This window comes from Microcaecilia unicolor, chromosome 11 (assembly GCF_901765095.1).
Source record: "Microcaecilia unicolor chromosome 11, aMicUni1.1, whole genome shotgun sequence".
In the NCBI taxonomy this organism is placed as follows: domain Eukaryota; kingdom Metazoa; phylum Chordata; class Amphibia; order Gymnophiona; family Siphonopidae; genus Microcaecilia; species Microcaecilia unicolor.
In genome coordinates, this window is record NC_044041.1 from 74,672,748 (window position 1) to 74,698,747 (window position 26,000).

The 26,000-nt window shown below is 42.8% G+C and overlaps 1 protein-coding gene across 2 annotated transcripts in view; it reads right to left on the reverse strand.

Annotated features, from left to right (window-relative positions):
• Window positions 1–26,000, reverse strand: part of YJEFN3 (YjeF N-terminal domain containing 3) — a 75,793-nt gene that overhangs the window by 43,689 nt on the left and 6,104 nt on the right. Inside the window, exon 1 of one of the 2 annotated variants that reach the window (XM_030219057.1) lies at window positions 19,396–19,463. The exons of the other annotated variant lie outside the window; for it this stretch is intronic. Within the exon in view, the coding sequence (XP_030074917.1) occupies window positions 19,396–19,436 (41 nt within the window). The 5' untranslated portion in view covers window positions 19,437–19,463. Of the gene's footprint in view, window positions 1–19,395; window positions 19,464–26,000 lie in introns of those variants that run through there. 2 annotated transcript variants of the gene reach the window in all.

Consider the following 26,000-nt stretch of genomic DNA (forward strand, 5'->3'; position numbering starts at 1 on the left):
TGATATTGTTTTGGAAAGGTGACATCATCTGCATATATAAATGGATTGAAATCCATTAATTCCAGTTGTTTTCTGAGTGGCGCCATCATTACATTGAACAGTATTGGTGATATTGGTGATCCCTGTGGTACCCCATACTCAGAGATCCATGAGGCTGATGTTTGGTTGGACACCTTTATAATGTAGGATCTGGTCTTTGAACCATGTTGCCACTGCACCGCTGATTCCTATGTTGTCGAGTTGTGTCATTAGTGTGGCGTGGTCTACTAGGCCGAATGCACTTGACATATAGAATTGTAGTAGTAATACGTTTTGTCCTTGGCATATTATGCTTCTGACTTTTGTTATCAGGGTGGTTATGACTGTTTCAGTGCCATGTTGTGGTGTAAAACCTGATTAGGATTTATGAAGAATTGAGAATTTTGTCAAGTATTCCATTAGTTGCTGTGTTTCTAGACCTTCCATTGTTTTGGTCAGTAGTGGTATTGAGTCTACTGGTCTGTAATTTGTGATATCACTGATCTTGCTAGAAGTGTTTTTGGGGATAAGTGCGTGTACTATCCAGCTTATAATTGAAAAAGAAAAACGCCTATATTGTGACCCAAATCGGGAGATAGACGTTTATCTCACAAAAACGAATAAAGCAGTATAATCGAAAGCCGAATTGGGACGTTTTCAACTGCACTCCGTCGCGGATGCGGACAAAGTTGATGGGGGCGTGTCAAAGGCGTGGTGAAGGCGGAACTGGGGCGTGGTTATCGGCCGGTCAGAGATAGGCGCCTTTCGCCGATAATGGAAAAAAAATACGCGTTTTTAGCGAAAATTTAGGGCACTTTTCCTGGACCCTGTTTTTCCATGAATAGGGCCCCAAAAAGTGCCCTAAATGACCAGATGACCACTGGAGGGAGTTGGAGATGACCTCCTCTGACTCCCCCAGTGGTCACAAACCCCCTCCCGCCACAAAAATATGCCGTTTCACAACTTTTTATGTTCACCCTCAAATGTCATACCCACCTCCCTGGCAGCAGTATGCAGGTCACTGGAGCAGTTATTAGGGGGTGCAGTGGACGTCAGGCAGGTGGACCCAGGCCCACCCCCCCCCTGTTACACTTGTGCTGGTAAATGGGAGCCCTCCACACTGCCCCCCAAACCCACTGTACCCACATGTAGGTGCCCGCCTTCACCCCTTAGGGCTATAGTAATGGTGTAGACTTGTGGGCGGTGGGTTTTGAGGGCGATTTGGGGGGCTCAACACCCAAGGGAAGGGTGCTATGCACCTGGGAGCTCTTTTACCTTTTTTTTTGTTTTTGTAAAAGTGCCCCCTAGGGTGCCCGGTTGATGTCCTGGCATGTGAGGGGGACCAGTGCACTACGAATCCTGGCCCCTCCCACGAATAAATGTCTTGGATTTATTCGTTTTTGAGCTGGGCACTTTCATTTTCCATTATCGCTGAAAAACAAAAACGCCCAGCTCACAGATTGTTGAATAAAACATGGACGTCTATTTTTTTCGAAAATACGGTTCGGTCCGCCCCTTCACAGACCCGTTCTCGGAGATAAACGCCCATGGAGATAGAAGTTTTCATTCGATTATGCCCCTCCACGTCACCTTTGTTGGTTGGAAATTGACCTCTTTCAAACATGTATGTGATGAGTTTGATGAGGTACTCGATGAACCAGTCTGGTGGGGTTTTCATTATGAGATGGGGCATTTGTCAAGTAGGCAGTATGCATGCGCGTATTTTGTCAGTAGTGTCTTTACTGTGTCTAGTTGGGGTGGTTTGAATGTGGTCCATATTCTGTCTGCTGCAGTGTGGTTGTTGTGTGTTTTGCAGTCCTCTAGGTAGTCTGTGACATTTATTTGTGCTTTTGCAAGGTTTGATCTTGTGTTTGTTATTTTGTTTTTGAAATATTGTGCAAGCTAATCTGCAGTTGGTGGTGTTTAAGTTGTTGCCAATATGTTCTGGGTTTTCAGTAGTTTGTTCATGAGTTCAAATATTTTTTCATATTGGTCTAGTTGAGGTTCGTATATGTACTGTAGGGTTATGCTTTCACTTTCTTTATGCTGTTTATGTATGTTCATATGGCTTTTCTCTATATGGTTTTGTTTGTGTCTGTTTTGTTTTTGGTCCATGCTCTTTCGAGTTTCCTACAGAGTTTCTTCATGTGTAGTAGTTTGTCATTAAACCAGGGACAGGTTGTTTTGTGATTTTTTTTTTTTTTTTTGGGGGGGGGGGGGTTGAGTGGTGCTATTTTGTTTAGTGTGTTCTCAAATGTTTCGTCCCAGTTTCTTATGAAGTGTTAATCCTCGGCTGGTATGTCGTTGAGTTCATTTATTGTTGTTGTTCAGAATATGTGGTTGTCTATGTTTCCTGTGGTTGTGAATGTGTATTGGGTTCTTGGCTCACTTTTCTTACCATTTTATTGTAATGTGAAAGTGAGATTGCTGTGGTTTGTGAATATGTGGTTGTTACTCATTGAGCATCTGCGCTAGTATGTCTAATTGGTGTCCTTTTGTCTGTGATAAGACTCCTTACGCTGTTGTGAAGTTCCATTGGTTTATGAAGTGAATTCTGCAGCCGTGTGTTTCATAACTTTCTCTTTGAGTTGAAAGTCATGCATGCACACTACGATATCCCGTGTCTTGTCCCGTTTGTTGCCCAGTGTTCGGTGTGCTCTGTCCAGTTTAATCTTAGGGAGAACTGCAGGAGCGGGATCATGTCTGCAAAACATGTTGTATAACATCTCGAGTACACAGCAAAACAGGAAAATACCTCTACACGAAATCCAAGGAAAATGAAGAAGTAGAGACTGTAACACAAGTTTCAACACAGGGAGTGTCTATCACAATTCCTTTATTGCACCAAAAACCCGACAAGGGGCTGTGTTTTGGCAGCAAGAACTGCCCACCTCAAGGATCAAAATTACAATTATCTACTGCTGATTGGGTTGGAAATCAATAGTGCCCAAATAGGAACAATATCGATCCAATCATGTGCTTTTGGATCCATGTAATCCTAATTTACATGACTGGACCAATATCTTTCCAATTTGGGCATCACTGATTTCCAACTCAATCAGCAGCAGTTATTGTAATTTTGACCCCTGAGGAAGGTGGTTTTTACCAGCAAAACACAGCCCCGTGTCGGGTCTTTGTTTGGTGCATAAAGGAATTGTGATAGACACTCCCTGTGTTGAAGCTTGTGTCACACTCTCTACTTCATTTTCCATATATCTTGAAACACTTCAATACAGTTCATATAAGCAATTTCCTCTGGAATACCTCTACAGTGGAGATTATTTCTCCGAGACCTATTCTCTAGGTCTTCTACTTGCTCCCATAATAACTTGGTTTATGCATTCTTAGAATCATAAAAAGATTGCATCTCCTCCATGCACTTCTCACATTGGATGATTCTCCCTTCCATTTCCTCCTGCTTAGCTGAGATGCCCCAATCTCTTTTTTAATCCCTTCAAGGATCTTGCTTGCCTTATATACTGTACTGTCTCCGCTTGGTTCTAGGTCAGTTCCCACCCACCCATTCCCATCTGGACAATTCCCACTGAACCAATTCCCAACACAAGTAATCTCCCTCCCTTTCCTCTTCCAGATCGTTTGGGGGGGGACCAGTACCCCCTCAACCCCCCCCCAACATTATCTTTTACACATCTCTTTCCTCTTCGAGACATGAAGTTTCAACTAGTTTCAACCTAGTTCATGTTTAATCTTGGATCTAAATGTCATAAATAAGTAAATAAATAAATAAATAGATAAATACAAACTGTAGCTCATGTGGAGGGGCAATGCCTCCCCCATCCCCCAAACTAGGTTTCAACCTAATTCATGTTTACTATGGGATCTAAATATCATTCATAAATAAATAAATAAATAAATAAAGATAAATACAAACTGCAGTTCATGTGGAGGGGCAATGCCTCCCCCAAACTAGGTTTCAACTAATTCAGCCCCTCAAAATGACACACTGATTACGATTTATAACAAATTACCAGGACTTATGGGACCCAATACAAGAAAGAAGCTAAGGTCAGTAAAAATACATAAATTTAAAAAGCACTGCCAGGACACATGGAACCCAATACAAGAAAGTCAGTTGTTATTATTATTATTAGCATTTGTGTAGTGCTACCAGACGCACACAGCGCTGAACACCTGACACAAAGAGACAGTCCCTGCTCAAAAGAGCTTACAATCTAAATAATACAGACAGACAAGACAGTTACGGGTGAGGGAAGTACTGGGTGAGAAGGAAGGAAGGAGCAAGGGGAGGGCAAATGAGTAGAGGCTAGGAGCCAAAAACAGCAGTGAAAAGGTGGGTTTTCAGCATGGATTTGAAAACAGGTAGAGATGGAGCTAGACGTATAGGTCCAGGAAGATGATCCAGTTAAAAAAGGCTAGGGAGGGTAGGAAATGACCGGGGGAGGGGGGTGGTAGAAGTCCTTGGGGAGAATTGTCCCCCTTAAGTGGGAATTGTCCTGTGGGGAATTGGCGGGTGGGAACTGTCTGGGTGGTAACTCGCCTGATACCTTCTGCTCCTCCTGCTTTGTTTTTATTGTAGATTATTTAAGTGGCCTCTGTATAGGCTTGCCCCTTTTTTTACCATTTGGTTTTTGTAAACCGCCTAGCTGCCTATGTTTAGGCCTTGGTGCACAAGTACAATAAACAAATAAATAAAATCTCAGATCTTGTCAGACCAGTTGAAAATTGGCTTTTAAGTCCAGCATCCATTTTTTGATATCCTGGGCCTGCACCGCTCCACAGGAGCCATTTGTGTCTGACCTCGAATCTTCCTCCACCTTGGCTTCTGCCGCTGCCATCTTGATACCATGTACTGCTCGTGACTTGTCCAAACTTTTGTCATGCTGGGAAGCCATGGGTCTGCAGGCTTCCAACTTCTTACATGATCAAGAGAACATAAGCACTGAAAAAATCGCTGTGGGGGAGGCGATCAGAAGAGGGAGTAACGATGTTAATGATCAGTTCAAATAAAGCATCAGCCCCGAGCTGCCATCACTTGAGCTGACGTCACTTCCTCCAAACTAAGACCTTTTTATCAGTTGATCCTTTAATAAATAGGACAGCATACCAAGACTCCAGTTTTCCCAGAATAGTACAGCTGCTGGAACTGAAGAACAGCAGAGAGTTCTTCCTGCATCTTAGATGCCTTACTGAAAAGCCCAGACTTTTATTAGGCATCCACTGCTGCTCAAGATGTTGTATGATGTTTGCATGCAATGGTAGACCCAGATCCTAACTATCCCATTACCCTTCAAGTATCAATGCTAGTAGGAGAAACCCTGGGTCTTCTGCTTATTTCACTATGAAATCATAAATTAAGAATATACTGACAATCATTGAAACTCCATGGGAGATACACAGGCTGATTTTCAAAGGAGTTATGTATTAGCTAGCCAGTGGCCAATGCAACTCCTTAATCTCTAGAATTTTTTAAAATTTCATTTATATTACATTTTTCAACAATAACAGAAAAAAACCACATTTAACCAAAAATCCAATACAGCACAACAATGTACTCCAAGGAAAACAGAACGATCAATATAGACCTTATCATGGAGAACTTGCTATTATATCGGGGCTCAAAAGCATAGTTAACTAAATACGAGACAGAAATTTAATCTCTACCTTTAAAAAAAAAACAAAGAAAAAGGCAATAGGCAATAGGAACTGAGCTATAAATAGGGCCACAAACCTTTATGTAAGGAGAGTAAATAAAAGCAAGAGAAAAAGGAAAACGATATGGTTCTCCAAGCAAGTGGCCGAGAAAATAAAGGCCAAAGAGTTGGCGTTCCTGAAATACAGAAAAACTCAAGAAGAGGAACATGGAGAGGAATAACGGATGAAACTGAAAGAAGCCAAGAGAGAGATACATAAAAAGAACAAATTCACAGCCATCAACACACCAAATCTAAACCTTCCTATTTCAGACAACCTAAAAATTCTTGGAGTTACCATCGACCGACACCTAACACTCGAAAGCCACGCGAAAAACACAACCAAGAAGATGTTCCACTCAATGTGAAAATTAAAAAGAATAAGACCTTTCTTCCCAAGGAATGTTTTCCGTAACCTGGTACAATCAATGGTGCTCAGTCATCTAGATTACTGCAATGCACTCTACGCCGGCTGTAAAGAACAAATAATCAAGAAACTTCAGACAGCCCAGAACATGGCAGCTAGACTCATATTCGGCAAAACAAAATATGAAAGCGCTAAGCCCCTACGAGAAAAACTACACTTAAAGAACGCATCACGTTCAAAATTTGCTCCCTAGTTCACAAAATCATTCATGGAGATGCACCAGCCTACATGTCAGACCTGATAGACTTACCACCCAGGAATGCCAAAAGATCATCCTGCACATTCCTTGATCTGCACTTCCCTAACTGCAAAGGTCTAAAATACAAATTAATGCACGCGTCAAACTTTACCTACTTAAGCACACAGTTATGGAACAGACTGCCGCGCAACTTAAAAACGATCTACGAACTAACGAACTTCCGCAAACTACTGAAGACCCATCTCTTTAACAAGGCTTACCACAAAGATCAACCAAAGTGAATATACATAAGTCCTCCACACATAGTTAGAACTGTCTTATAATATCTGCTTGTTATACAACTATCATGTCTTATCATTATCATGTTGCCAAAGATTCTTCTGTAACACTAAATGCCTAATTTCTATTATATTTCCACTATTCATGATGTATTGTAAGCCACATTGCGCCTGCAAAGAGGTGGGAAAATGTGGGATACAAATGCAATAAATAAATACATCTGGCGAAAGTGCAAGCGGAAGAAAAATTGGCTAGAAATGTAAGGAGGGGTGACAAAAATGTCTTTAGGTATATTAGTGAAAGGAGGAAGACTAAAAAGGGAATTGTGAGACTGAAAGATGCTGCGAACCGCTATGTAGATAATGATGAAGAAAAAGCAAATTTGCTAAATAGATACTTTTGTTCTGTTTTCACAGAAGAAAATCCTGGAGAAGGACCGCGATTGACTGGCAAATGTACAAATGAGAATGGAGTGGCTATAGCACCATTCACGGAAGAGTGTGTAAGAACAACTTGAAAAGCTAAAGGTGGACAAAGCCGTGGGACCGGACGGGATCCACCCCAGGATATTGAAGGAGCTCAGAGAGGTTCTGGCGGGTCATCTTAAAGATTTGCTTAATAAATCCTTGGAGACGGGAGAGGTTCCATGGGATTGGAGAACAGCGGATGTGGTCCCTCTTCACAAAAGTGGTGATAGGGAAGAAGCTGGAAACTACAGGCCGGTAAGCCTCACTTCGGTTATTAGAAAAGTAATGAAAGCGATGCTGCAGGAAAGGATAGTGAATTTCCAGGAAGCCAATAAGTTACAAGATCCGAGACAACATGGCTTTACCAAAGGTAAATCGTGCCAAACGAATCTCGTTGAATTCTTTGACTGGGTGACCGGAGAATTGAATCAGGGACGTGCTATAGACGTAATCTACTTAGATTTCAGCAAAGCTTTTGACACGGTTCCCCACAGGAGGTTCTTGAATAAACTTGATGGGCTGAACATAGGACCCAACGTGGTGAACTGGATTAGGAACTGGTTGACGGACAAATGCCAGAGGGTGGTGGTTAATGGAATTCACTCGAATGAGGGAAAAGTGAGTAGTGGAGTGCCTCAGGGATCGGTGCTGGGGCCGATTCTGTTCAATATATTTGTGAGTGACATTGCCGAAGGATTAGAAGGTAAATTTGATTTTTGCGGATGATACTAACATTTGTAACAGAATGGACACCCAGGAGTGGAAAACATGAAAAAGGATCTGCGGATGCTAGAAGAATGGTCTAAGGTTTGGCAATTAAAATTCAATGCGAAGAAATGCAAAGTGATGCACTTAGGGAGTAGAAATCCATGGGAGACGTATGTGTTAGGCGGTGAGAGTCTGATATGTACAGAAGGGGAGAGGGGGTGATAGTATCTGAGAATCTGAAGGCGACGAAACAGTGTGACAAGGCGGTGGCCGTAGCTAGAATGTTGCAATGCTGTATAGAGAGAGGTGTGACCAGCAGAAGAAAGGAGGTGTTGATGCCCCTGTACAAGTTGTTGGTGAGGCCCCACCTGGAGTATTTTGTTCAGTTTTGGAGGCTGTATCTTGCTAAGGATGTAAAAAGAATTGAAGCGGTGCAAAGAAAAGCTACGAGAATGGTATGGGACTTGCGTTACAAGATGTATGAGGAGAGACTTGCTGACCTGAATATGTATACCCTGGAGGAAAGGAGAAACAGGGGTGATATGATACAGACGTTCAAATATTTGAAAGGTATTCATCCGCAAACGAACCTTTTCTGGAGATGGGAAGGCAGTAGAACTAGAGGACATGAAATGAGATTGAAGGGGGGCAGACTCAATAAAAATGTCAGGAAGTATTTTTTCACGGAGAGAGTGGTGGATACTTGGAATGCCCTCCCGCAGGAGGTGGTGGAGATGAAAACGGTAACAAAATTCAAACATGCATGGGATAAACATAAAGGAATCCTATTCAGAAGGAATGGATCCTCAGAAGCTTAGCCGAGATTGGGAGGCAGAGCCGGTGGGGGGAGGCGGGGCTGGTGGTTGGGAGGCGGGGCTAGTGCTGGGAAAGACTTCTACGGTCTGTGCCCTAAAAATGGCAGATACAAATCAAGGTAAGGTATACACAAAAAGTAGCACATATGAGTTTGTCTTGTTGGGCAGACTAGATGGACCATGCAGGTCTTTTTCTGCCATCATCTACTATGTTACTATGAGAGAAACCTAGAGACAGGTTGAGCCACTATTTATTAAGGAGAAAGACTTCTGAGAAGGATCTAGAAACACATAATTGGTTCCTTGGTATGAAATTAAGCACTTACAATGAAAGTGTAAGAAAAAGTTTCCTCCTAGAGCCAAAACACAATTTTTAAATTGCAAAAATTACTTCCTAAGTTATGTAGCCCCAGAAACATCAGGAAAATATTTATCTTTTGACCATAAAAAGGAACTTCCTTTTTAGGGGTGGGGTGAAGACTTAAGTACTATGGGGTAGATATTCAAAGCGATTTAACTGGCCAGAAACAGTTTCTGGCTAATTAAATAATTTGTACGGGACTAATTGTGCATATTCAGCACTTAACCAGCCAAGGTAACCACATAAATAGGGCCGCATAAAAAATCACCATAGCATGTTAAGAGTCACCTTGTTAAAGAGGTGGGAGAGCTGAAACTGTGCAGATGCTCTACAGGGCCACTGACCATGGAACTGCAGACAGCTCCGGTACATATTTCTAGGGTTTCAGCCTTGGACCAGCAGTTGCCATAGTAACCCTTTCACCCCCCCCCCCCTTGCCCACGGCATAGTAATTGACTCCTTGTAGTTTAATGTCACATCTTCTGACAAGACACACACAGACACATGTGTCCCCCTCCTGAAGGGGAATTTCAGTGGCATAAGGTAAGGTATTCAATAATTCATGCCTCAGATTTGCCACCCAGCTGTTAACATCTGTTCTCTCTGTGTTGCTCTTTCCCAAATTAGTTGAGGGTGGGGGGAGAAGAGGGAGGTGCTGAACAACATACGCTATGCAACAAATTCTCATTAGTGCTTCAACCACATGACCTAGGTAGGTTTAACTAGAGATTGGGCTAGGAGGAGTCCCTAAATTCTGCCACTGGACACTAACAGGAATTCTATAAATGGTGCACAAATTTCCACATGAAATATGCACGTAACTAAATTAGCTAACAAGCCAGTTGAGCACTAACAATCAATAATCAGTGTTAATTGGCAACAATTATGGATTTGTACATGCATCTTGCTACGTGCTATTCTGTAAAGATCCACATAAAAATCTTACAACATTCAACTCAAAAGGGGGCGTGGCCATGGGCAGGTAGGGGCGTTCACTAAAGATGCATAAATTATTACAGAATTCAGGGGATTCGCACCTAACTTATGTGCCAAGAATTACACCAGGTTTCAGTTGGTGTAAATCATCACACCCAAAGTTGGGCGTGGATCCTGGCACTATGCACTATTCTATACATGACACCCAAATTAGAGCACCGTTTAGAGAATAGCACTCAGTGCACATTTTTTTCAGCACCCAAATTTGGGTGTCACTTTCTGAATCTAGTCATATAGCCTAGTGACCCCCTGGAATACAGTATTTTCAGAAGCCTGGGAAAAAGTGGGCAGGCCTCACCCCACTGAGTGTCTCTATCAATGCCAAGTAGGGTGCCAACACAATGCAGAGCATGGCTGGAAGAGGGGGAAGCTCATCTTGGCCTTGGCTGTACCCATTCTGGGAATAAATGAAACACATTGCTACTTTGGATCATAGAGGTAAATTGTCAGCCAGCAGTGGTCAGTCTTTTTTGGTCTCCGCCAGCGTTATGCCTGGGTATTCAATGCTAGGCCATGTTCGGGCACTGGCACTGAACCTCTGGGTTTGTGCAGCCAGCTATCCCTTATCTAGTTAAGTGCGATAATCAGCATTTAACCACCTAAGTGAAACTGGACAAAGATAGGACAGTGTTGTATGCAGTCCAGTTTGTCCAGTTAACTTAGGTGATTAAGTGCTGAATATTAGCACTTAATTGCATAAATGCGGCCTCCACCACTGGACCATATACAAAATCTCCAGCTATAGTTTTAGCAGTTAGTGTTGATATTCAGCAGCACTAACCAGCTAAGTGTCACTGAATTTCAGTGGATAGCCCCATATGCAGTGGTGTTCCTTCCTCAGCTGCCACCCGGGGTTCAAAGAACCCCTTTCCCGGATGCAGCATCCCCCGGGGTTCAAAGTCCCCCTCCCCCACCCAGCGCATCATCTCCAAACACACACACACACGGTGCATTGCTCTTACCTCCTGGGGTGCTGGGAGCAGCCGCAAAGCTGTCGGCTTCACCGGTTCCCTGCTCCCTCTGCCCCAGGAACAGTTAGTAACATCAGAAGGAGCAGGGAACTGGCGGAACCAACAACCATAAGGCTGATCCCTGCACCTGAGGCAGACCGCTCCCACTGACCCACCCTCAGTACGCCATTGTCCACATGAGAGACTTAACAGACAGGAGTATCTCCTGCTCGGTTACATCGCTTTGAATATTGACCCCAAAGTTTGTTAGCAAGAACGAAACCCTCAAAAGCTGTGTTGATCAATCCAAAAAAAATAGGCCAGCTTTGGAAAGCGTTTCCCATTTTCTTACTCAGTGTCACTTCATCATATGAATCTATGACCCCCAGAAGGAGACTCTGTCCTCCTGAAGCACAATGCAGAGTTAACCTATGACCAGGACGATCTATAAATCCTCCTCCTTCCCTTGATCTAGCTGTGTTGAACTGGCTCACAAATATAAGAATTTACAGGCCAGTTTCTATGCACATTTCTCCCTCCAACCCACTCCTCTCCCAGGCAGTGGCGTAGCCAAGAGTGGGCTGGGATGGGCCCAGGCCCACCCACCTTGGGCTCAGGCCCACCCAGTAGCAGCAAACCTATGATGTGGCTGGCAGGGTTCCCCAAGCCCCACCATCCGAAAACTCCCAACAACTGTCCCTCCTGTGTACCTTGTAAATAGCAGATCTTCGCCTCCAGTGAGCAGCGACTGATACATACTGCTCGCTCCGGACCCACAGCCTTCCCTCTGATGTATTCTCCCACCTATGCGGAAACAGGAAGTTGCATCAGAGGGAAGACTGTGAGGCCAATATGAGCAGTGTGTATTAGTTACTGCTCGCTGCCAGTGAGAATCTGCTACTTAAAAGGTATGCGGGAGAAGGGGGATGTTGAGAGACCATATGGCATGCAGGCGAGAGAGGGAGAGACCATATCACTTGTGGGACAAGGCGGAGGTCTTCTGCCCACCCATCTTGGGCCCACGTCCACCCAAAACTGGGTGTCTGGCTACGCCCCTGCTCCCAGGGCCTAAGAAGAACTCTTACAGATTACCCCTATCTAAAACCAAGATCACCTCTCTTCTTAGGGTGTCTGACTGTTCTAGGGTTTAACCTATTCCCTCCCCTCCTCCTTTTTCACAAGTTTACTGTTTGCCGAGGTTATCAATAAAAATCAAACAAAATAAAACATGGAAAAGAAAATAAGATGATACCTTTTTTATTGGACATAACTTAATACATTTCTTGATTAGCTTTCGAAGGTTGCCCTTCTTCGTCAGATCGGAAATAAGCAAATGTGCTAGCTGACAGTGTATATAAGTGAAAACATTCAAGCATTACTATGACAGTCTGACAGGGTGGGAGGATGGGGTGGGTAGGAGGTATGCATGGGGACATCAAAGCATATCATTGATATTCTAACAGGATGGGTGTGGATAGGTGAGGGGTGGGGTGATCAACAGAGACATACAGCTTTATGATTTATAATGGGCTAGGAACCCCAGATCCTTGTTAAGTCCTTTCTGTTGGGTGTTCAAATATTCAATCATTCTGACTTCAAAGGTCTTACGTTCTTGTATGGTTTTAAAGTTACCTTTCAGTATTCTCACTGTGAAATCACTGGTACAGTGTCCTGGTTCTGTGAAGTGCTGTCCCACCGGGGTGGGGGCCCTACTGGCTGTATTGTTCATGTGATGTCTATGTAAATTGAATCTTGTCTTAAGCATCTGGCCTGTTTCTCCAATATAGCATCCTTCGTTACATTTTTTACACTGAATGATATATACCACATTGGAAGATGAGCAAGTGAAAGATCCCTTTATGTTGAATATCTTTCCTTTGTGGATAACTGTGGGGTCCTGTGAAATATTTGGCATAGTTTGCAACTGGATAATTACAGGGACGTGTGCCCTTCTGTTCCTTTTCAGTCTGTGATGAAGTTTACTCTCTGATTAGCTTGTGTTTTAAGTTGGGTGGCTGTCGGAAGGCCAGTACTGGTGGGGATGGGAATATCTCTTTCAGTAATTCATCCTCCTGGAGTATAGGTTGTAGATCTCTTATGATTTTCCTCAGTATTTCCAGCTCTGGATTGTATGTCACTACAAGGGGGATTCTGTCTTTGGAGTTTTTCTCCTTGTACTGTAGCAGATTCTCCCTGGGTGTTTTGAGGGAGGAGGCAATATTCTTGGAGATTATTTTGGAGTTGTAGCCTTTCTGTTTGAAGGATGCAGTCAGGCTTTTAAGGTGTCTGTCTCTGTCCCCTGGGTCAGAGCAGATACGGTGGTATCTTGTGGCTTGGCTGTAAATGATGGATCTTTTTGTATGTGAAGGATGGAAGCTGGAGTTGTGGAGGTAGCTGCATCTGTCTGTGGGTTTCTTGTATATAGATGTTTGTATACAGCCATCACTGATTGAGACTGTGGTGTCCAAAAAATTGACTTTTTCTGGGGAGTAGTCAATTTTGAATCTGATTGTAGGATGGTATGTATTGAAGGCAGAATAAAATTGTTTCAGAGTTTTTTCACCCTCCTTCCAAATCATAAAAATGTCATCGATGTACCGGTAGTATTTTAGAGGTTTGGTCTGGTGTGTATTCAGAAATGTCTCTTCCAGCTCAGCCATAAAAAGGTTGGCATATTGGGGTGCTATCCTGGTGCCCATCGCAGTGCCCATTATTTGCAGATAGATATCATTGTTAAAGCGGAAGTAGTTGTGAGTTTAAATGAATTGATTAATTTTGTAATAGTTTCTGGTGAGCCAGTAGGGCCCCCACCCCGGTGGGACAGCACTTCACAGAACCAGGACACTGTACCAGTGATTTCACAGTGAGAATACTGAAAGGTAACTTTAAAACCATACAAGAACGTAAGACCTTTGACGTCAGAATGATTGAATATTTGAACACCCAACAGAAAGGACTTAACAAGGATCTGGGGTTCCTAGCCCATTATAAACCATAAAGCTGTATGTCTCTGTTGATCACCCCACCCCTCACCTATCCACACCCATCCTGTTAGAATATTAATGATATGCTTTGATGTCCCCCATGCATACCTCCTACCCACCCCATCCTCCCACCCTGTCAGATTGTCATAGTACTGCTTGAATGTTTTCATTTATATACACTGGCAGCTAGCACATTTGCTTATTTCCGATCTGACGAAGAAGGGCAACCTTCGAAAGCTAATCAAGAAATGTATTAAGTTATGTCCAATAAAAAAGGTATCATCTATTTTCTTTTCCATGTTTTATTTTGTTTGATTTCTATTGATAACCTTAAGAGTGGACTAACACTTTACTGTTGCCGAGGGAAAGAAGTGGAGCACCAACAAGAACTTTGGACGTTTCTGCAATATTAGAAACTTCTGATTCAGAAACAGCCACCGCAGCGTCATTGGTTGCCACAGAGGCATTATCTCCTGATAACAATGGTTACTGAGGATGTTCTTTAAAAACAGAGAGAAATTATTCCTAGGTTTAAGATTCAATTATTTCCTGATGTATCAAGAGATACCCAGCGTAGACGTAAGCAGTTTCTTTTGCTGAAATCTGGGATTTTACAAATAGGTGGAACTTTTTTTTTCTAAGATACCCATGTAAATGTATCATTAGATATAAAGATGTAAAATATGTTTTCTTTGAATCATCTCACTTGTCAGCATTTTTGGCAACTAAGAGAACAACAGGAGAAAAAATAGGCTCTTCATAAAGTAAATATCTAGCTACGTCATGCAAGGTTCCACGTTAGGAGTTACGGACCAAGAAAGGGATCTGGGTGTCGTCGTCGATAATACACTGAAACCTTCTGCTCAGTGTGCTGCTGTGACTAGGAAAGCGAATAGAATGTTGGGTATTATTAGGAAAGGTATGGAAAACAGGTGTGAGGATGTTATAATGCCGTTGTATCGCTCCATGGTGCAACCGCACCTTGAGTATTGTGTTCAATTCTGGTCGCCGCATCTCAAGAAAGATATAGTAGATTTGGAAAAGGTGCAGCGAAGGGCGACTAAAATGATAGGAGGGATGGGACGACTTCCCTATGAAGAAAGATTAAGGAGGCTAGGGCTATTCAGCTTGGAGAAGAGACGGCTGAGGGGAGACATGATAGAGGTATATAAAATAATGAGTGGAGTGGAACAGGTGGATGTGAAGCATCTGTTCACGCTTTCCAAAAATACTAGGACTAGGGGGCATGCGATGAAACTACAGTGTAGTAAATTTAAAACAAATCGGAGAAAAGTTTTCTTCACCCAACGTATAATTAAACTCTGGAATTTGTTGCCGGAGAAAGTGGTGAAGGCGGTTAGCTTAGCAGAGTTTAAAAAGGGGTTGGACGGTTTCCTAAAGGACAAGTCCATAAACCGCTACTAAATGGACTTGGGAAAAATCCACAATTCCAGGAATAACATGTATAGAATGTTTGTACGTTTGGGAAGCTTGCCAGGTGCCCTTGGCCTGGATTGGCCGCTGTCCTGGACAGGATGCTGGGCTCGATGGACTCTTGGTCTTTTCCCAGTATGGCATTACTTATGTACTTATGTATATGTACTTCAGGTAAAATATGCCTTTAATTTTTGCCCATTTTTCCCTCTTTACTAAGCCTTGGATCCAATATTGTGGACTTGAGTGTAATTATATGTTCCTTTTCTCTTTTTTTTTTTGAGAATCTCTTTGTAAAAGATTATGTTACCTTTAGATACACTTTTCTGTACAAGTGAAATCGCTTGGGTTTAATTTGTTAAAATTTCATAAATAAATAAAATAAACTTTTGCCTGTAGGAGCTGGCCAGTGCCTTGTCGTCACAGCAATCAATGAAGCAGAAAAAAAAAAACACTTTGATAACAAAAATGAAAAGGAGGGGGTATGGAGGTGGGGGGGGGGAGGAGAGAGAGATCCCCCAGAGAGCCACATATACAGAATCTGTGGATGTACAGTATAATAAATTTACACACCTCCATGTGATTCTCACTTCCAAGAGCTCATTACAGAAATAATTCACTGGTTCCATACCACCCACTAGCAACTCTATCCCTGTAAATGCATTGTCTGTTCCAGTGATGGAATGCATTTCATCTGCTTTAGTACCCAACTGGGCACTCGGCTTCTGATTTAAAGAGCAGCAAAATGAAGGGGACTCTGCTGCTTTCAGTGACCCTAAGAAAGCAAACGTCTAGTGACAGTGAATGCTTTCTATGCAGCCCAGGTAATGCTACAGGCATATCGGCAGCTGAATCCTGCCAGGTCACAACCTGTAGTATCTTTTCCTGTGGATTTTAATCCTAGGTTTCTTTCTCTTTACTCTTTAAGAAGTGTGTTTTTTAACACAATTTTAGCCTAGGGTCTCACTAAAATCTCAATATTTTTGTGATCAGTAAGTAGAGAGATGTGTGGTAACCGTGTTAGTCCACTTTTAGAGGAAATCAATAGAAATAAAAGAAAAGAAAACAGAGAAAAGAAAATAAGATGATACCTTTTTTATTGGACTAACAATACATTTTTTGATTAGCTTTCGAAGGTAGCCCTTCTTCATCAGATCAGAAATAAGCAAATGTTTATAAATAACAGTATATTTAAGTGAAACATCAAAGCATTTCAGTGACAGTCTCACAGGACAAGGGTGGGGTACATTAGGTGAGAGACAGGGAGAGGCAGGTGGATGAGGGACAGGGAGACATGCAGGGTGATAAGAGGGTGACAAAGCAGTAGAATTGTATGGTTTATGATGGACTAGAAAACCCAGATCTTTGTTATGTCCTGTCTGGTGGGTGTGAAAATATGTAATCATTCTGACTTCAAATGTGTCTATGTATGAATATTGGAGAAACAAGCCAGATGCTAAAGAAGAGATTTCATTTACATAGACATCATATGAAAAATGCCAGTGCCAACCAGGATGTCACCTCTGTGAGGCAGCACTTTACAAAACCAGAACATGGTATCAGTGATTTTATAGCAAGAATACTAAAAGGAAACTTTAAGGCAATACAGGAATGTAAGACCTTTGAAGTCAGAATGATTAAATATTTTGACACCCATCAGACAGGACTTCACAAAGATCTGGGTTTTCTAGCCCATTATAAACCATAAAATTCTACTGTGTTGTCACCCACTTATCACCATACATATCTCCCTGTCCCTCATCCACCCAGCTCTGCTTGTCCCTCACCTAACCCACCCTCATCCTGAGAGACTGACACTGAAATGCTTTCATGTTTCACTTATATATACTGTTATTTACCAACATTTGCTTATTTCTGATCAGATGAAGAAGGGCTACCTTCGAAAGCTAATCAAAAAATGTATTAAATTAGTCCAATAAAAAGGTGTCATCTTCTTTTCTTTTCTATGTCTTATTTTATTTCTATTGATTACCTTTGTGATCAGTGAAATTAACTCTCAGGCAATATAATTCATACTTCATTACATCCAATCTTCCTGTGTCTTCCACCTGCTCTCACCTATCCCCAGCCACTCCAGGAAAAAATCTCTAATAGAAATAATCCAGACTGGCTGAGGCCTTTAGTTCCAAGGAAGCAGTTTCCACAGCAACCAGCCTGGTGGTTCACTATGGAGAGCATTTGTCAGCTGTTGGATGCTGCTTTGAGTGGACTGCCAGCCATGCAGCAGCGCAGCTGTGTCAGGGCTGTGGAATGGTGAATGGGAAGGTAGGGCACCCCATTCTTACAGCTCACCAGCCGCTGGGCTACAGCTGTTCTCTTCCAGACCAGAAAGGGAGAGAATTAAAAACACCAGGACTCGAAGAACACTCTCCACTCTCCCAAGCATGTAGTGAACTAATTTATGACACCTGAAAACTGTAGTAGGACTTTCCCTGATCTAAAATACAACCAACTATTGTGCCAACTATTGTGATGGCGTCAAATTTCCTTTATCTGAATTTTTTTTAGGACAGTGTCATAAAGAAAAAATATGAAACCCTGCATCCACTCAATACAAATGCCTTGCTGAAAATTAGAACAAAATAGGACACAAAGAGAAACCATCCAAAATTTAACTAAGGCTGTTGAACAATTACAAATGTTTAATTGCAATTAAATTTCAGTTAACTGTATTACTCCATGCTACTCTACCTTCCATCTTCCCCAGTTCTGATACTGCTTCTTCCTGTCGGGATATTCTCTCACCTCTCACACTGTACCTCCAACCCCTCCACACCCTGGTGGCCTGGCTTCTCTCTCTCCTTTCCATCCTCCAGCCATTTTCTAAACTTGCTGGGTCATAGGCACTGTCTGCCAAGGAGGTGTAATTGACAGGAGATAGTGTCACGTGACAAAAGCTGAAGCCGTAGCCGCCATCTTGATACACTCAAACCACGGCAAACCAGTGGCGTAGCCAAGGGTGGGCCTGGGTGGGCCCAGGCCCACCCACTTTGGGTTCAGGGCCATCCAGTAGCAGCACACCTATGATGTGGCTGGCAGGGCTCCCCAAGCCCCACCAGCCAAAAACTCACAACAACTGTCTCTCCCTACATGCCTTGTAAATAGCAGATCTTCGCCTGCAGTGCGCAGTGACTGATACATACTATTCACACCGGCCCCATAGCCTTCCCTCTGATGTATTCCCACCTATGCAGAAACAGGAAGTTGCATCAGAGGGAAGGCTGTGGGGCCAGCATGAGCAGTGTGTATTAGTTGCTGCTCACTGCCAGTGAAAATCTGCTATTTAAAAGGTATGCGGGGGAGGGGGATGTTTGAAAGACCATATGGCATGCAGGTGAGAGAGGGAGAGACCAAATCACTTGTGGGACAGGGCGGAGTTCTGCCCACCCAAAATTGGGTGTCTGGCTACACCCCTGCGGCAAACTATTAGTTCACACCAAGCCATGTATTTAGGAGTGGCCTAGTGGTTAGGGTGGTGGACTTTGGTCCTGGGGAACTGAGGAACTGAGTTTGATTCCCACTACAGACACAGGCAGCTTCTTGTGACTCTGGGCAAGTCACTTAACCCTCCATTGCCCCAGGTACAAATAAGTACCTGCATACAATATGTAAGCCGCATTGAGCCTGCCATGAGTGGGAAAGTGCGGGGTACAAATGTAACAAAAAAAATATGCAGTCCTTATTTCTAGCATGTGTCTTGCTAGTGTTTTGGTTGACTCAATACAGCGGCAAGCTCCATCTACCTGCTTCAAGCCAGATAATGTGTCAAGCACACTCCCGCAATCTCCTATCAATTACACCTCCTTGGTATCTGCAATGCAAGCAGGCTTCCTCTGCCAGCCCCAAGAGCCTTCCTGCAGCAGCCACATTCCACACTTGTAGAAACAGAAAATTACATTAAAGGAGGTAGGACATGGCTGTAGTTTAATCACGATTAACATTTTTAATCACACAGAAAATTAACACGTTAGTTAGCATGATTAATACACAGCCCTAAATTTAACAGCTACCAAGGTCCATGTCCTGCTTTATGGGGAGGGTCTTTCAAGTTAATTGCAACTAACCTCACTCTCCAGTTTAAACTGAGGTCTTGGATCTGAGTCATTACAGCAGTGATCTCTTCTGGTCCTGGCTTTAGGATCCACCCCAGTGCTGTCTGCTGCTTATAGATCTAGCTCTTTTATTTGGAATCAGCATTACAATAGGGAAGGAAGTTTGGATCCTGGCAACAGCCAAAACAAATTCTTCATTCAGTAACCTAGGCCATTTCCACAGCTCAGCAGTTTTACAGATGTGCTTTGGGCACATTTTTATTTATTTATTTATTTATTACACACAGCCCCCTTCCTGACCAAGAGCCCCATTCAATCTGGTGCCAGCCCTACTAGGGGCTCATTGCCTCCACAGGACTGCCGTAAACTTTCAGCTTTATATATACCCTGTTCTGTTAATCTTTCCAAGTCCTTGGTGCAGTAGTTCTGCACTCAAGATATTGACAATTAAATTCTGCAATCATGATCATCCTACTACAATTCTATAAAAAATGCATAATTGGATATCACACTTGTAAATATTAAACGTTCCTTTTTGCAAACACACACACAATGAGGAGTATTTCCAAAAGTCATTTACAGTACTGAGGTTTATGAGCTAATTGAAAATTGTTTTCCCCTTCCTGCCAGTTAAAAGTACATGCTATTGTTTTTGTTTTTTAGTTTCTCTGGCTATCAGGACATTGTTTTGCCTTGACTGCAGCCAGTCTTATGTCCCCCTCCCCTCTGAAACTGGTGCCCTAGGTGGCTGCCTAGTCTTCCCAATTCCAGTCTTGCCTTGATGCCAAAACAACCCAAAGACAATCTGTGATTCTTAAGGAAGAGTTTTAATCTGTACTGGTGTGGAGTTTTTTTTTGTTTGTTTTTTAAATGAAAACAAAATCCTATTTTTCAAAATTCTTTTAGCTGTTGGGCCCTTCCTAGAGATGTCAGGGTCATTGTTGCAATGATCCCTGCTGGTCTTCTTTTTGTAACATGGATCCAGCTAAGCAGTGCCCTTTCCAGCCCCCATGCTGGGCACCAGCTCAGACGGCAGGTGTCTGTGCAGATGCTGGCAGGAGTGATGGAGACAGGACAGAGGCTCAAGAAAAGGTGAACTGCACTCATGTGGTGCTCAGAAAGAGCAGCTCTCCTCCTGCTGGAAAGCACTACCTGCTCACGCAGATGAAGCTTTTGTGAGTTTTGGGCAGCATTGGAATCTGAAATGGGAAGTAATTCTGCTCCCCTCTCAGAAGTCGGCGCACAGCTCCTAGTAGCACCTGCCAGATACAGATCTGCATAGGGGGTAATTCTCAACAGGTCGCCTAAAGTGTGTGCGTTAAGCGTGAATCCTCTAATGGCAATTACAGAATACTAGTGCAAGTCCACAGTTACCCATTTAACATTAGGCATGAGCACTTTTGCTAGATCAATGGCTGGTGTAATTGCGCATAACTGACAGAATTTTATAACCTTAGTGTAAAAGTACTGGGCGCACAGCCCCTAGCAGCTGCACACTAAAGAAATGATGCACTACGATTTAAATAGAACACTACGGGATCTGTTTACTAAGCTGACTAGCGGCTTCTGCACGGGATTGCCAACACAGCTCACTCAAAGTGAATGGGCTGTGTTGGCACTAGCGTAAGCTAGCCATGCTAGCGGTTTAGTAAAGCCCAGGGTAAGTGCAGTTATGGACATAACTGCAAATGATTAATGCCAAAGAGCACCTAATTTAACAATTAAGTTACATGCATAATTGGCAGTATTCAATATCATGTATATGCAATTTTGCACACTAAAGGTCGGATTCTGTAAATGACGTCTAAAATCTAGATGCATCCAATTAAAGTGCCTAAAAACGATATCTAAAATGTAAACATGTCCAATTAAAGTGCCAATTAAAGACTCTGACTGCTCCACTAGTTTCTAATTGTTTACAACATCATCATGTTTTTTCAGACCTCCGATGGTTTATTATAGAGCAGGTATTAGAGTCAAATGTAGGTCGGGCTCGAACTTCAAGTTTAATCAGGAGAGAGCAATGGTGGATACACAAGTTACAAACTATTAGCCCACAGGGATTGAATGAAACTGTGGAATGGAACTCCATGATTTGATTGAAGTCCTTTTGTAATGATTATTTACCCAACACTACCAACACTATTAACTTTATTTCTTTGTAAACTAGGGACAATATTGGGATGTGTTAGTTCTTGTGGCGGGTTAAGACGTTCATATGTTAGCAAGGATATTATTCATGGCGTCCGGTTGGACTACATTTATTGGCTCAAGATTTTTTGTTTTCACAGTGACGTCACGTTGAAGCGACAGCTGTTGGTAGCCTTTAAATAGCGCCTACAAAGAACGCAAGAGTGCAGCACAAGCATTCAACGCCAATGTTTCAACTTACAGGTCATTGTGTATCTGCTGAGGGCAATTAACCCGAGTCCCTGATGAAAGTACTGAAACCCGCGGTGTCTGGCGTAATCAGGGGAAGCCCAAGTGGAGTACAGCATTAAGAGACATGGACACGGCTTAAAAGACAAGATAAGTTTATTATTATTCAGAGCACATGTAGTTTGAGCACTTTTACGTGTTTGCAATAGCACTTACAAAAAATGAACTAAGGGATAGCCCAATGAAGAGATGCTATGCCACTAGGCAAAAGAATCAATGATATTGTCTTTATAAGTGGTATCTTCCGAGGGTTCCCTTATACAAGTATAAGAATATATCACATCATGAATATGTATCACATAATAATGTGTAAAGAGAAAAACTAAAGGTATTGCTATTTGCAGACAGTCAGTTCTTATCTTTGGTTTTGTAGTTTATTTGGTTACGTTTACCAAAGAGCATTCCACCAGGGAGATTTTGTGTGGTTTCAATTAAAGTGCCTAGCACTATTCTATATAATGCTTCTAAAGTTAAGCGCGGTGTATAGAATAGTGCATAGGACTAGGGGACAGGCCTACATTTAGGTGCGGCCAGTCACTGAAAACCTGGTGTAAATACCCATGCCTAAATGTAGCGTGTTCCCCCAAATTCTATAACACGCATAAATTCGAGTGACACCCCTGACATGCCCAGACTGCTCCCATGGCCATGCCCCTTTTCATCTATGAACATTAGAATTCCTGTGGGCCTCTATAGAATATGCCTAAAAAGCAGTGTGTGTAAATTCCAATTATTGTCAGTTATCACTGACTGGCTCATTACTCAATTGAGTAGCGCACTTAAATTGGGTGTGTGCACAACTTAATGCACGCTAATCACCACACCTTATCTAGAATCCAGGGGTATGTGCAAAACTGGACATGCAAGATTATAGACTTAGGGAAATAGTGTTACTTGCCCCCCCCCCCCTTTTCAGTCTGTTAAGGCACCAGTGTGGAAGAAGGAGGGTTTTGATATCTGCAGCCTCCCCTGCTCAGGCAGATATGAGGGGGACTTGAAAGAACAGCAAGACCCAGACAACAGTGTCTCTACAAATTCTGGGTGGGGAGTACTAGGCTAGGCTCAAAAGGACCTCTAGCAGTGACCAAGTGAAGGTAGAGACTGAGGTCGGTCGGTCGGTCGGTCTGCAATGCTGCTGCAAGATGAGAACACTGGCGGACTGGTCATTGGAAAGAAACTATAAACCGCCTGCCTCTGTCTGACCCAAACATATTCCAGAATATTTCTGTCCTTATGAACGGTAATTCTATAAACCAGTTGTGTAGTAAGACCATCATTTTTTTTTTGAGGTGGGCACATTTTGTCTTGCCCCCCTACTCTCCACCCAGCTCTGCTCTGCTTCCCTCCACAACCCCCAACTACCTGAGCTGGCAGGGATCCCTAAGCCCACCAGCTTGAGATATCCTTTCCCAGCAATCGACAGTGCTTTCCATGGGTCTCTACGCCCCTGCCCCTCCCAGCGCATGCTCAGTGTTCGTTAATGAAGGACATCATCCAATGGCAGTCCTTGAAGACCCCTGCCAGCCATAACAGCAGACGATGTCAACATTTGGGGGGGGCGGGGCTGAACCCAGTGGGGGGGGCAGGCCTCCCTATGGTTACGCCACTGGTATAAACCATTCTTGTGTGTGAAAGTGCTCTTATCAAATTAGATCATCCCTAAAAGTATGCACAGTGCAAGCCAGCATTGTACTTGTACAGTAGATATGCTCAGGGCAGAGATGTGATTTACATATGTATTTTATAAAAATACACAAGTGTATTTACACCTGCTATAGAAAAGGCGTATCATCTATGCCTTCAGTCTAGATGCAATTCCTGCAGATCTGTGCTAGTATTTTATGAAACAGGCAGAAAAATGGGTGCCTTTTTGCTCTATCAGGTGGCTTGTTACACCCTCTTAGTGTAAGGCACTGAACACAACAGACGGGGGAAGATTAAGCTTACACTTTTATCTCTATATCCAATGCATGAGCCCCCAAACCCAAAGCTAAAAAGGATCCATTCCAAGTGACTTCTCAATCCCTCCAGCTAATCTCGAGTAAACTACTTCACAGTAATTACAGAGTTAAAATGCAATCATCAGATGCTGATGCCTCTGCCTTTCATGTCAAATTTAAACTGGAACAATTAGAATTTTCCAAGCAAAAGATACATTTGACTAACACACAGGAAAGGAATGGGGGAAGGGATAAGGGGAATGAGAAGGTAATCTAACAAGCTGCAATTTCCAGACCTATTCCAGAACTATTTTCATGCAAAATTGCATACTAAATGACCAAAAGGGTCCATCTACACACCTCCAGAGATCCACTATGTTTATCGTTTTTTTAATTCAATCAGTGTTTTTGTCTCCACCCACTCTGGAAGCACAATGCAGGCATTCACCATTCTTTCAATTAACAAATTTTTCCCAAGTCTACCTCCTTACAAATCTGTATGATGTCCCCATTGTTTCTTGTGCATTCGGGTATTCAAATGTTTCTATCATATCGCTCAAGTCTCATGTCATATGATTTTTTTAAGGAGACTCCACAGCATTTTGATTACCCTTCTCTGGACTACCTCTAGCCTCTCTCTATGCTTTTGGGATACAGCCTGTAGAACATACAGCCTGCTTTTGGGATACAGCCTGTAGATATTGATAGTTCAGCATTCCCTGGTGGTCTCCTTTACTCAAAAATAGCGATAGCTCTGGAAGACTCCAGCAACGTTGTTCACAAACAAGAGGATATAGTCTCTGGTCTTTCTATGAAGTAGCTGCTTACTATCAATATTGAGTGTAATATGAGTTTGAAAACAGCAAGTTTCAGTATCATTTAACCTGGGAATGTGGAATGAAAGACTGGATTGGAACACACAGATGGGGTTGAATTAACAGCCCCCAGCAGAGAACCGATTTCTGTTGTATGAACTATAGCAATTTCGAGGAAGAAGTACTGGTATTTATAAAAATCTGGAGATGTTTAGGTGAAATGCTGTTATTTTAATTTTTAGCTAGGTGTTATTAGTGTGATAGATGAGTGAATGTGGATGATCGTAGTTAGAATTTTATAGATATAAACAACAATGTGAATCAAAGAAGAAAACAATATATAAATGTATTTAATAAAGATTGAGAATTAATATTGTAACGGTTGTTGAATAATTCGTATATTATATTGATTATAACCAATAATTGAGAGTGAACCTAGTATATAATTGTGATGAATATACATGAGAGAGATTTACATACAATTGGAGGTAGTTGGCACGCCAATCCTTCTCATGAACTATTCGTTAGGGATATCCTAAAAATCTGAGTCATCAGTGGCCCTTGAACACCAGGAGTGAAGAGCAATGGCACAGAGGGAACATCAGTCACTGTCCTACCCTATTCTGTTAATTTCTAGAAACACAGGTCCATGAAAAAGAGGTACAGAGAACCAACATCTTTTCACCTTGCAGCTGCCACATGGGAACTATAAGCTCAATCAGAAAGCTGTCTTGGAGCACAACTACTGCTTTGGATGGATCTCACATCTAGACAGAGAAGACCCAGACAATATTGAAGTTCAAGAGTTCCCCTTCTGAAGCTGTTATCTGCCCTGGTCTGATCTCTCTGCTTGGGAAGGCAACTGGCCAATTACTCCTCCTACTCCCTCTGCTGCTCTTGACTTGTCACAGATACCTACCATATACCCTGTTTAAGTACTATGCTTTGGGCCTACTGTTCATTTGGGGCCCCTTTTACAAAGCAGAGGTAAGGCCAATGTGGGCTTACCGCTTGCTAAACAGGAAGTACCGCTGGGCTACCGCAGCAGGCCGGCAGTTCTTCTCACTCCCAGCGCACCGTCATATCCAGCGCTACAAAAATATATTTATTTTTATAGCGCCAGGGAGTACCCGGCAATAATCAGGCAGTGCCACACACTGCCCAGTTACCACCGGGTTAGCATGGGAGCCCTTGCAGCCACCTCAATGGGTGGCAGTAAGGTCTCCTCCCAAAATGACCACGTGGCAAGTGCTTTACTTGTCACATGGCCATTTTCTGCAGAAAAGAAAGACTACCCTTTTACCAGCTGCAGTTAAAGGTGGCCTTGACGCGTATCAAAAACACGTGACAAGGCCAGCACAGGGCCCCTTTTGCTGCAGCTTGGTAAAAGGGGCCCTAGATGAATTCTTTTTAGCACAAGTTG